The 12,291-nt window shown below is 43.2% G+C and overlaps 1 protein-coding gene across 5 annotated transcripts in view; it reads right to left on the bottom strand.

Annotated features, from left to right (window-relative positions):
* Positions 1 to 12,291, bottom strand: part of TSPAN4 (tetraspanin 4) — a 427,493-nt gene that overhangs the window by 21,950 nt on the left and 393,252 nt on the right. For all 5 annotated transcript variants that reach the window (XM_064714684.1, XM_064714682.1, XM_064714678.1 and 2 more), the window contains one exon: positions 6,763 to 6,864. In XM_064714684.1, the coding sequence (XP_064570754.1) occupies positions 6,763 to 6,864 (102 nt within the window). The remainder of the gene's footprint in view (positions 1 to 6,762; positions 6,865 to 12,291) is intronic.

The following is a 12,291-nucleotide window of genomic DNA, read 5'->3' as shown; positions in this document are numbered from 1 at the left end:
ACACTGACTGGCATTTTGTTTCTGTAAATCCTGAACAGAAGGGTACTTGGAACCAAATTCGTTGTAAGTACATCATCACTGGGGACAAAAACACACCACAAGAGATCGAAATTGCTCCGGGACTGACAACATCAGATCCCAAGCAATTTGTTCTCAGCCTGCACTGTTTCCACCCACCCCTGTTTCTTCCCAAGGGACAAATTGTTGCTCAAGCTATCCCTGTGCCATCTTTACCTGAAAATGTCGATAAACAAGGGCCCACGGTCGCCCGGGTCCAAGTTATTGGGACAGATAAACCCAAATTGTGGTGCAATGTCAGTGGGGGTGGGGAGTCTAAACGCATTGAAATGCTTGTAGACACAGGTGCAGACTGCACAGTGATTCCAGTACAAGACTGGCCAGCACACTGGCCTTTACAAAATGTTGCTGGTCACCTTCGAGGTGTAGGAGGTCTGCAATTGGCAAGGCAATCCAAAAGCATTATTCAATTCGAGGGTCCAAACGGACAATTGGCAAATATCCGTCCATTTGTGTTAGATTATTCAGAACCTTTGTTAGGGAGAGATTTAATGGCCCAGTGGGGTGTCACAATTAATATTCCAGACTCTCCACAGCATTTTTGTGCAGCAGTCATTAAACAACAGCGCCCCACCCAAAAACTTAAGTGGAAAACAGACGAACCAGTTGATGTGAAACAGTGGCCACTCAGTAAACAAAAAATAAAAGTGCTCGAGGAACTAGTACAAGAGCAACTAAGAAAGGGCCACATTGTAGAGACCATGTCCCCATGGAACTCTCCGGTGTTTGTCATCCAAAAAGCTGACAAAAAGAGGTGGCGACTTCTCTGTGACCTCCGACAAATTAATAATGTAATTGAAGATATGGGTTCTCCCCAGCCTGGTATGCCATCCCCAACAATGCTTCCTCAAGATTGGAAATTAGCTGTTATTGATATTAAAGATTGTTTTTTCCAAATCCCATTGCACCCTGACGATGCACCGCGTTTGGCATTCTCTGTCCCTTCTATCAATTCAGAAGCTCCTATGAAAAGGTACCATTGGACCGTTCTTCCTCAGGGCCTAAAGGTATCTCCAGCTATCTGCCAGTGGTATGTCTCTTCCCTGCTTTCCCCAGTTCGTGCAGCCGCAGAGAAGGCCATCATCTACCATTATATGGATGATATCCTTGTGTGTGCCCCCAATGATGATTTACTAACACATGCGCTTGACCTAACGATCGATGCATTGATTGTTGCAGGGTTCGAGCTCCAGGAACAGAAAATTCAAAAGATGCCACCTTGGAAGTATTTGGGCTTAGAAATTGGAAATAGGACCATTGTTCCTCAAAAACTAGAAATCAATCCAAGGATCAAGACCCTTGCGGATGTCCACAAGTTGTGTGGGTCTTTGAATTGGGTAAGACCATGGCTTGGTCTGACTAATGAAGACCTTGCTCCTCTTTTCAATTTATTGAAAGGGGGAGAGGACCCAGGGGCTCCTAGGTCTATTACCCCAGAGGCACGGAAAGCTCTAGAAAAGGTTCAGATTGCAATGTCCACAAGACAGGCCCACCGATGCCGGCCTGACCTGCCATTCAAATTTATCATCCTAGGTAAGTTGCCACACCTCCATGGAATTATTTTCCAGTGGGAGGAAAAACAAACACCTAAGGCAAAGGACACACCAAAAAAGGACCGGGACCAGAGGGACTCTCTCTTGATCATAGAATGGGTTTTCCTCAGTCACAAAAGGTCCAAGAGGCTGACAAAGCCTCAAGAGCTGATAGCAGAACTGATCCGGAAAGCAAGGACCCGGATCAGGGAGTTAGCAGGATGTGATTTTAAGTGCATTCACATTCCAGTTGAGTTAAAATCAGGTCAAAATACTATGAAAATACTGGAACAATTGTTTCAAGAAAATGAAGTGTTGCAGTTTGCTCTGGATTCCTACTCAGGACAATTTTCGGTAGCACGGCCCGCTTGCAAATTGTTTGAACAAGATGTTCAATTTACTTTAAAATTAAGAACTGCTCTAAGTAGGAGACCTTTAAAAAGGGCTCTGACTGTCTTTACAGATGCGTCCGGGAGGTCCCACAAGTCTGTTATGACTTGGAAAGATCCTCAAACCCAGCAGTGGGAGACGGACATTGCTGAGGTGGAAGGTTCACCTCAGGTTGCTGAATTGGCTGCAGTTGTTAGGGCTTTTGAAAGGTTCTCAGAACCATTTAATCTGATTACAGACTCTGCATACGTGGCAGGAGTAGTATCCAGAGCAGATCAAGCAATACTGCAAGATGTATCTAACATTGCACTTTTTGAATTGCTTTCCAAACTGGTAAAGTTAGTCACTCACCGAGAGCAACCCTTTTATGTGATGCATGTCAGGTCACACACTGACTTGCCAGGGTTTATTGCTGAAGGCAACAGAAGGGCAGATGCTCTTGCTGCGCCTGCAGTGATGGCCACTCTCCCAAATGTTTTTGAACAGGCAAAAATCAGCCACCAGCTTTTCCACCAAAATGCACCTGGCCTGGTTCGCCAGTTTAACATCACTCGAGAACAGGCCAAAGCGATTGTGGCCACGTGCCCAAATTGCCAACAACATGCACTCCCTACAGTGAGTACGGGAGCAAACCCAAGGGGACTGAACAGTTGTGAACTGTGGCAAACAGATGTAACACACATACAGGCTTTTGGACGGCAGAAATATGTTCATGTTAGTGTAGATACCTTTTCTGGAGCGGTCTATGCTTCTGCCCACACAGGAGAATCATCTATTGATGCTATTAAGCACCTCTTACAGGCTTTTTCTTTCATGGGCATCCCCAAGGAGCTGAAAACTGATAATGGGCCTGCTTATAGATCCAAGGAATTCGGGAGCTTCCTGCAGCAATGGGGAGTAGAGCACAAAACTGGCATCCCCTACTCCCCTACAGGTCAAGCCATTGTAGAAAGAACTCACCGTGATATTAAAAGGGTCCTGGACCAGCAACAACAGGTTCTGAAGGTAGAACCTCCCCACATCCGGTTATCCAGGGCGCTATTCACAATAAATTTTCTGAATTGTTCTTTTGACAGCCTGAACCCTCCCATCCTACGCCACTTTGGGGGGAACAGTCACAGGTTGATGAAAGAAAAACCTCCAGTTTTAGTAAAGGACCCTGAGACTTGGAAAATGGTGGGACCTTACAAATTGGTTACTTGGGGACGTGGATACGCCTGTGTGTCCACCCCCTCTGGTTTAAGGTGGGTTCCTTCCAAATGGGTAAAGCCCTATGTTCCCAAAGTCTCAGAGAAATCTGCAGAAGCACCCCAGGTTGCTCACGCTGCCTGGAGAAGAAAACGCCGCGCACGTTCTCTGGAGGAAATTCCATTTAAGCCTCCTATCTGGAATAGTTTGTAATATATGTTTGTCTCAAGTTTTTGTACCAGTTTAGATCCCACTGTTCGTGTGTAGCCTCGAGACGTCATGAGACCGAGCCTGCTTCTCGTCCTACTCGTGATCATCCCACCTGCAATCTCCTACATAGTACCGCAGCCCAAACCACGTATGGACTACCTTGACAAAGGCTCTCAGACATCAACAGAGAAACTGACAACGAGCTGAATGGACTTTTCAATGGCTGGGGACTCTCGGGCTGGTTGGGATCTATTCTGAAAACTGTAATTTTAGTGCTGTTTATTTTAGTTGTAGTTATTGTAGTTTTTAGCATTGTTTTTGGAGTAATCAGACGCATGGTTCTCAAGTTAATCTCAAACTCATCTCCCCCTCCTGAAGTCTACCATTTGGAAGCCCTCAGTGCTCCAGTGGATGACCTGGAAGCCTCAGTAGAATCATTCTGCACCATAAACACAGCCCTCTTCTTTTTAAACAAAACTAGGGGGAGATGTTGTGGTGTGTTGCAATATCCTGTTTTACCTTCTCCCTTCCCCCTCGCCCCTCGCTGAGTGTGCCCTGTCAATCAGGCTAACATACCAGCAAGGCGTCGTGTGATAGGTGTCCCTAGTACCTTGAGACCCTGCCCCTTCACCTGGTTGGTGACTCACCTGTCCCCTCCCCTTCCCCTGTCCTGAGCTTAAAATGTGAATGAGACCATGCGGCTTCATTCTGTTACCAGCAGTGGCCCAGTGCAGACGTATCTGTACTCATGGAATAAACATCTGGCTACCTTCTAGCAGAATCCATTCCCTTTTTCTCCACCATCGCCAGAAGCTCTCTCCTGAGGAGAACGGAGTCCTGTCTTGTGCCCCGCTGCACTCTGCCGCCAGCCAAGGTATCTCTGCGGTTAAACACCGCAGCGCTGCCTCTGGCCCAGCAGCGAAGGTCAGAACTGGCCTAGGCACCATCTAACTGGTTATATTGGGATACATTTTCCAATATATTCCCACACAGTTTTGAAAGATACATGTGAGAACCAATTATGCAGAGTGGCAAAAATGGATCTGTGGGAGCTCTTTGCTGTTCTCCTCAGTGCCCAACATGGGGAGCACAATGACTTTGGCACTGTGGTACTGCCAAGCTGGCACATGGTAATTTCACAGTGGCCATGAGAGAATTATGTCCCCTGGCTGCACACAGCCCATGGAGTGGCATTTTCTTGTCACCTTCTGAGCTCCTAGGAGTTAGCTAACATGAGTTTCATCTGAAATTTATAAGGCATTCTTTAAACTGTAATGGGTTTCAAGACCAAAGGTACTACCAGGACAAATGACCCTGATCTGCAGCACTACACAAACCACAGATTATTGAGTCCTGCCTCAAACCCAAGCTGGTCACTGAACCTGACCATTTCCTTTAAGCAAAAAGCCAGGTCTAATTCTTTAGAGAAAAAGAATCTGCTGTGCTGCTGAACAACAACATCCTACCACCAGACACATCTAACTTGGGTTTTTAGCTCTTGGATCAATTACAGAGCCCTTTTCTCTCACAACCCTTTTTCCTTCCTGCTCTCTTTTTAAGCACTGCAATGACATCATAGTTCATCTTTGACTGTTTATATAAGGTGTTTAAAATTTCTCACCATAATGTCAGTTTCCAAATTTTTTTACATCTTTTCTGAATGCAGTCCATGAAGAATTTGAAAAAAATGTGACTATATGAACTAGACATTACATATATTCTTACATATATTTTACACAAAGGGGAACAGAAATATGGTGTTTATATGTCATGAGACCTCCAAAAACTGCTTTTCCCCCCACCTTTGCTATATGCTTTTAAGACTTCTTGGGGTGTCACTGAAAGCAGATTAATACTTACTACAAATATTTTAATACTAGTAGTTTTTACAACATTTTTACTACACATAATTAAGTTACTGTAAAAGAGTAAACTTTCTAATACTGTTGGATATAAGCAATGATATTAAAAACATTATCTGTATTTCACATGGCTTGCTCTCAAGCTAGCACCACCAAATGCATTTCTCTTGTCAGTAACTGATGCCTTCTCATATTTGATGTATTGGAAAAAGGAAAAAGTGTTGGAAGAGGAAATTATTAACAATACTGCAAGATGCTGAGGCCTTTTAAAGGCAACTGAAAGAACTTTTCACGTGCAGCTGTTTGGATGCAGGACTGAAATTAGCTTTTTTCCTGGACCTGAACTTTGGACACTCCTGTCTTTCACACACAGGAGTATTGTAGGCAACCTACTGCACTCAACATAGGTCCCGCAGACCCAAAGATGCCCAAGGAGTTTGGCCAATCAGTTCTTTTGTTCTGTTAGCAATCTCAAGGTTTTAATTTCTCAGATCATTTCTTAGCAGTCTGTTTCTCCTGTTACCTTGTATTGTCGATAAGAGGAGACACTAGGAGGGGTTACTGTCTTTGATCCATTTAAGACATCAGGCAAGACTAAACCCCTCCTGTCTGTACCACACTTGCACCTCTGGAGGAGAAAATGAGAAGGCTATGCAAGATTTCTTGAGTGAAGCCAAGGCAGTGCAAGTGCTTCTGCCTAAAGCAGGAGAAAAGCTGGAGCACTTTTCCATTCAAGAACAGAGAACATGAAATCACAAATATCACCCCCAGGAGAACTGACTGAACTGAATATGAAACAGGTACAGAGCTAATAAACCTGAACTGTCAGTGATGGTGTTTTCTCAGACAAGGACAGAGGAGGAAGCCAGCTACAATGTTCACCAGTCCTTAGCAGATGAGCACTGGCAGAGAGCTGTCAGAGAATCAGGGCAAAGGAACAGCAGTGACAACACAGCAAAAAGCATTCCCAGTCCACCTGTGATGGAGGATGATTAAATTCTGCTGGGGAAAATGTATTGACTGTAGGAGGAGGTTACAAACGCCATGCTCTGTTTCCATTTTGACTCACTAGTGGGAACAACAGTAGCAGTGAAAGGAGACAGGACAGAAATTAAAAAGTGGTTGAAGAGGTTGTTTGCTAGTATGCTCTTCATCCCAGCATAAACCACCTCTTTGACTTTAAAGAAAAGGTACAGCTTGTTTCCAGTCTGACCAGCTCCTTCACACTCCACATAGCACAGAGCTGCATGATATTTAGGCATCAACTTAGTACAACCTTCTAAAAGGAAGATGATCCTTCCTATTAAAGGAAAAATAAATAAAATAAATAAAAAATACTGCTTGTTACAAAAAGGAGAGAGTTTGCTTGCTAATGTGCTGACTCGGTGGGAGAAAGAGAGTGACTTGGCATTTGGAGGTTTAATTAGATTCACACCCAGAACATGCTGTTACAGAACCCAGAAGGTAAAGAGGAAGAGGTAAAAGAGAGAGCTCAGACTTACATCTGTTTGAATGATGCTCCATGCGTTAGTGAGGCCAATATTTCCATCTGTCCCATACAAGTGAAGTCCTTTCTTCAGATCCCGCTGAGCATACTTGTCAATCTAAAACCAACAACAAAAGACACAGAACTCAAAATTTGCTGAGTACCACCTTTCAAATCAAAGAGCATGGAGCATAGAGCTGTTGGACAGTGGTCCTGTAGTGAAATGAATAAAAGTTTAACCAACATTTTGTAAATAACATGAGGAGTTCCTCTTCTGAGCTTATGCTCCTGTTTCCTATCACAGAAACCTTTACTACATCTTTTCCCTTCTCACATAACTACCAAAGTACTACAAGGAGACTGGATGCAGTTTAACCACTCATTTTTGCAAATAAGCCTATCTATGAAATCATTCATCTACACCCAGTGTTTCCTTTTAGTTTAGTATATTTAATTGGGACCAATTGCATTAATGTGTACTCCTCCACAGTGGAAAACAGACAGACATGGTGCATTCCCTAGTGATTGCCTCTCTGGAACTTGTCATTCCAATGGGAAGGACTGTCTAAAATGATGTAACCAATGCTAATTTTAAGTTAACAGAGACAGCAAAGGTATTCTGCTTCTCCCATACACTTAGGCTTCACTTCTGATTTGTGCAGTCAGAATAGCTTCCTGACTGCAGCTGCAAAAGAAGTGGATGCAAAGTATCTTGCACAATGTTAAAGAGGAATTTTCAACCCACTACATCATAATTATTAAGGGAAAAATATAAAGTTATTCAACAGTATGACTACAAAAATACTCTGACCTCAAAGCTCACCATGTCCTGGAAGCCTCTGCTGTATGTGCAGAAGATTGTGCTTGATCTGTCCAGTTCTTTTGTTTCCTCCCTGAAAGTTTACCAGCATCATGTTGAGCCAGTAATAAAAAAGCTTTGAGGCAGTACAAGAAACAGCACAAGTTAAGATTAATTACAACTTAATCTCAGCACCTTAACTATCATGCAAGGCCTTTCTCATGGATGCCTTCCTTAAACAGTAGGTGCTGTGATCCCTCTGTAATTATCATGTAAGCTGCTTTTGGCTTTACACAGAGATTATACACAGTCACTGGTACGTTAATTAGAAGAGAACACCAAAGCTGAAAGCTGTCATTAAATTTGGAATTAGTTGAGAAAATTACAGGCAATAAACGATAAACTTATATGTGCTGGGGATTCCTAGCATTCATTTAAGAATTAGATGGAATTGTGTTTCAGCTCTGCACTTACCCTCAGCTCCCTGTGTCTCAACTGGACCTGCTGTGATCTCCAGCAGTGCCATCAATTAGGATGGAAGGGCAGGGTTGTGATGCCAGTCTCAGAGAGGCCTGGAAATTTAGTTAATGTCCTACAGAGGCAGTGAGGTAAATTAATTGTTGGAAAACTAATTCTTATTCAGAAACTGACAGAGGTGAAGAGGAACAGGGTAACTAAGGGCAGATGAAGACAGAAATCCAGCAAGGCAATCTGTTACCTTGAAGATGAAAGAGAAAGGTTTATTTTAAATATTATCTCACCTGAGTATATCTGCCCTGTAGAGTGAGAAAGCTACACACCAGCCTTAGGTTCATATCAGCAATTCTTATCTGAAGGGTAAATGCCATGTTAAAAGGATGCAAAATGCAAAGTTTGCACTTCCTTAATCAAGTTTTCCTTTGCAATCTTGACATCCTATTTGAGATGGATCATGATAATTTATTAACTTAACATTCACAGAAGATCAAGAGCAAAGTTTTGTTAGTCCATGTGTGCTTTAACATGGTCTGAAGAGATTGTGTCACCAAGCATTCCTGATCTTCCTTCTACCTGGAGAAGCCTCACTAGCAAGCGACTTGCTGAGGCTTCCTCATAAAATTAACCACTATTGCTGCACAAAGAGTGCAAGGCCTTTATACTGGGAACACAGCTGGCATCAGATTTCCATATTTCAGAAACTGAGTAACCAGCAGAGCATTGGTCAAGAAAACAGGTATTATGTGACCAGTTCTCCTAGTGCTATTTCACAAAGCCTCAACATTAAGTCCTGCACATGGTATGACTCACATTATTTGTTGTTTTAAAAATAAAGTGCCTGCTTGAATCTTTCTTGGAAGATGATGTAATGATTTTTTGGAATCCCACACCACGCATGTGTCTCATTTCCTTATCTCCGTCTCATCTCTGTGCAGGCTACAACTTTGAAAGAGGCAAACACATGTTGTGGAACATGGAACTGCCAGATTGTTTTACCTTTTTATTTCATGTCCACTGACAGGGAAGGCATCTGGAAATACCAGTTTTACACATATACACACAGTGAGAACTTAGATTGATTTGAGTGATGGTAAAGGTAGGACTTTACACAGTTCTGTTTTACTAAAGTTTCCATCTGACCTTCTAATTAAGTGTACTGCATATACAGCAGTATGCTGCTCTCTGAAGAGCAGCTGATTTAAGATCTCTTTGTCAGACACACACAGCTACTCCTTGAAGCACTCACACTCTTCTGTTTGCTTACACTGGGGTCAGAAAGGTGTTGATCAAACCCTAGGAATAACCTTGTACAGAATGACTGAGTTTGTGGGTGACGACAGGGCTCCAGGAGAAAGGGGGAACAGGGATCGGCCCTTGGCCTCCTGGCACTTGTGTCTGCAGCTGAAGCCGCCCCCTCTGTGTCTCCCCTGTTTCCATTTGTTATTAATGTGTTACCTTGCATGAATTAGTGTGATGAAGCCTTGGACTTCCTGAGAGCCCAGATGAAATTGAACAGGAGGGCTGCTCTCGTTCCCACTGAGAGCAGCTCAGTCTCTACGTGCAGTCCTATTAAAAGCACATTGACCTCTGCTCAAATAACCTGTGTGCAAGGTTATAAGATGGGTATTTTTCCCCCAATTGAAGCACTGCTTGAAGCTCTAGACATACAATTCCTACTGGCTTTGACTAGAGAGAGGTAAGTAAAACCCAAAGTCGACTTGTGGGGCACAGCTGGCAAGTGCTCTTCCAGGTCCTCCTGTTTCCTTCTAACCTCAATTCTTTTCCTTCCTCAAAATATTTTTAGAATAACAGGAACTTTTCAATATGCCTTTATTCTAATTGTAACTTTGATTTAAATAAAAACTCCCAAAACACCCCCAGCTGTCTCTTCTGCCTTTAATTTTTTCAGAAAATGATTTTTCTGAAAATGAAATGCTGCACCACAGTGATTCATCACATCTCCTGACAAATGATCCTACCCAATATTCACCAATCTGTCAGCTTCCCTTGTTTGTTTCTGAGCTACCAGTCCTCAGCCAGGCAAAATGTCTATCTCAAACCTGGACTGAAGTATTATATTTAATATTCTGCAATTTGAATCTGCTGCATTCTTCCATACACAAGCCAGGCCCCTCACAAATCACAGCTCTAGGGAAGTAGCACAAAGAAGAATAACAAAAACTCTGCAGACAAACTGTTGCTCCAAATGAAATGCCTGTTTCTAGACATGTGGAATACCACATCTTTAGACTAAAGAGTTTCTTAAGGATTTGGCAGCAAGAACCTTTTATCAATCTGTTAGTGAAGAAGAGAAAAATTCTTTTCCTCCTTGGGATTCATTGGTCAACAGATGAGAGTTGAAAGCTTGAAGCTGGCATGCCATCCATGCAAATTCCTGTGAGCCCTGGGTTCACAGACACACTGGAGCCTTGCCCATGCTTCTCAGCCCCATCAGGTTCCAGTGGTGTTTCTGGTAGGTTAATGTGTCCCAGTGTGATGATCCACTACAATCCATGCCTTCAAGAGAAGCACTTCTTAGAGCAGAGCATGCATATTGCTGCACTTTACTTAAGCTAAGATCCTGTTCCTACTGAAAAGAGGAAATATTTCCTCACTGATTTCCATTAGGCCCTAATAGGGCTCTTAAATCTCTCACTGTCCTATTAAAAAGGCTTTCTAAAAAATATATACTGATCTAAGGTGCACAAGTCATGTGCAGAGAGTTTCAGGCAATGAAGGAAACTCAGTATTTAAACTGCAGAAAGGAAAGCTACAAGAAATGTGGTAAGACTGGAGAGAACCTGCCACAGAGGTCAGGAAAAGGGGTTGGAAGCTGGATGCAGCTAGAGAGAAAGGGCAGGGATCTCTCTGAGTCTCACCTGAACTACAGCTGGGACAAAACATTGCCTAAAAAATCTTACTCCAGCCTGCATATAATTTCAGGCCAAATTAAAATGTTTCCTTCTTAATCTGCAATCCCTTGAGGCAGCTACTTAAGCTGTAGCAATGCACAAGTAAGGCTGCTTTTACTGTCAGCTTTGTCCCCTCATTGCCTCAGAAACCCAGAGCCTCTGAGCAGAAGCGTGGCTCGCTGGCTGGCTGACAAGCCCAGCTGGAGAAGCCAGCACACTTCAAGAGGACCTGGGGCTGTCAGACTCCACCTTGTCTCCTTGAATAAGACAAGCTAAGAATAATTGAGGATGAGATAAAAACTATGTAACAACAGTGACAACAAACTCCTGCTTAGCACAGACATGCTGGAAGCACTACATGAACATTCTGCACTGCAAACAACCAGGTTCATAATTAATTCTATCTCTGCTTTACAGATGGGGGGCTGTAGGGACCCTCTCAGTTCCTGGGGTGATTCCACAGACTTCTCACTCTGTCTAAATGAAAGGCTTTGGAGTTTATGTACTTATTGTTAAGGTATGAAACAGAAGACAAATACTGTTCCCTCAAGAAGCTCAGTCCTGTAATTCTGCCTCTGATAAGCAGCAGGAAGTGCTTTGAGCAAAACATCTTGGGCAAACAAGAGAGTTGTGTCTGTGCAGAACAGGGGTATTATCAATATTTACAGCTAAGATGAGGCACGACTTTGATCAAAGTGAAGCTCCAGCAATATTGAAGGCAGAGTCCTTCCCTTGTCCCAGCACACTGAGAGGGAAGGTGGCTTTACTGAAATCTTCCCTGGAATAAAGGTCAAAAGAAGGCTTTGGGGGGATCCTTACTAACTCCTTTTGAACTTGTTGAAAGCATGAGATGTCACTTAGATTGGGCATAGCCTTTAGGAAAAGGCCAGAGGATGCCATCTTTCTAACCTGCAGGCAACTGGAGACTTAATTTCAAGCCTCAATGCTTTCCTACCACAACCTGAACAAAACTTCTCCCCAAAAAGCCCCCTAAACTGGAGAAAGCCTCTCAGCAGTGCTCCAATATAGGTAAGCAAATATTCTTGACCTTTCTGGTGATTGCTTCCTCTACCTCTGTGCCTCTCCAGCAGAACAGGAGAGGCTTTAAGGAAATGACAAAATATCCAGTAGTTTCCCACCGGGCAAAACTTTTAATTTAATGCCTTGATAATCATTCTCTACAAATAGCAGGCAGTGGGAAATCGAATGTAAACAGAAAGTTCCTAATCTATAAGGTCATTTGTGGGAGCCTTTGCCTGCTAAGAAGAGATGAGATTGATTGTACCAACAGTTAAGGCTTGTTTTAAATGAGATGTCCCCGAGCCTGCCTATAAGAAGCTGAGAGCCATAAATGCTC

The sequence above is a fragment of the Zonotrichia leucophrys genome, chromosome 5 (assembly GCF_028769735.1).
Source record: "Zonotrichia leucophrys gambelii isolate GWCS_2022_RI chromosome 5, RI_Zleu_2.0, whole genome shotgun sequence".
Classification (NCBI taxonomy): Eukaryota; Metazoa; Chordata; class Aves; order Passeriformes; family Passerellidae; genus Zonotrichia; species Zonotrichia leucophrys.
The sequence above is the reverse complement of the archived record's forward strand: the minus strand, read 5'-3'. Positions and strand labels throughout refer to the sequence as shown.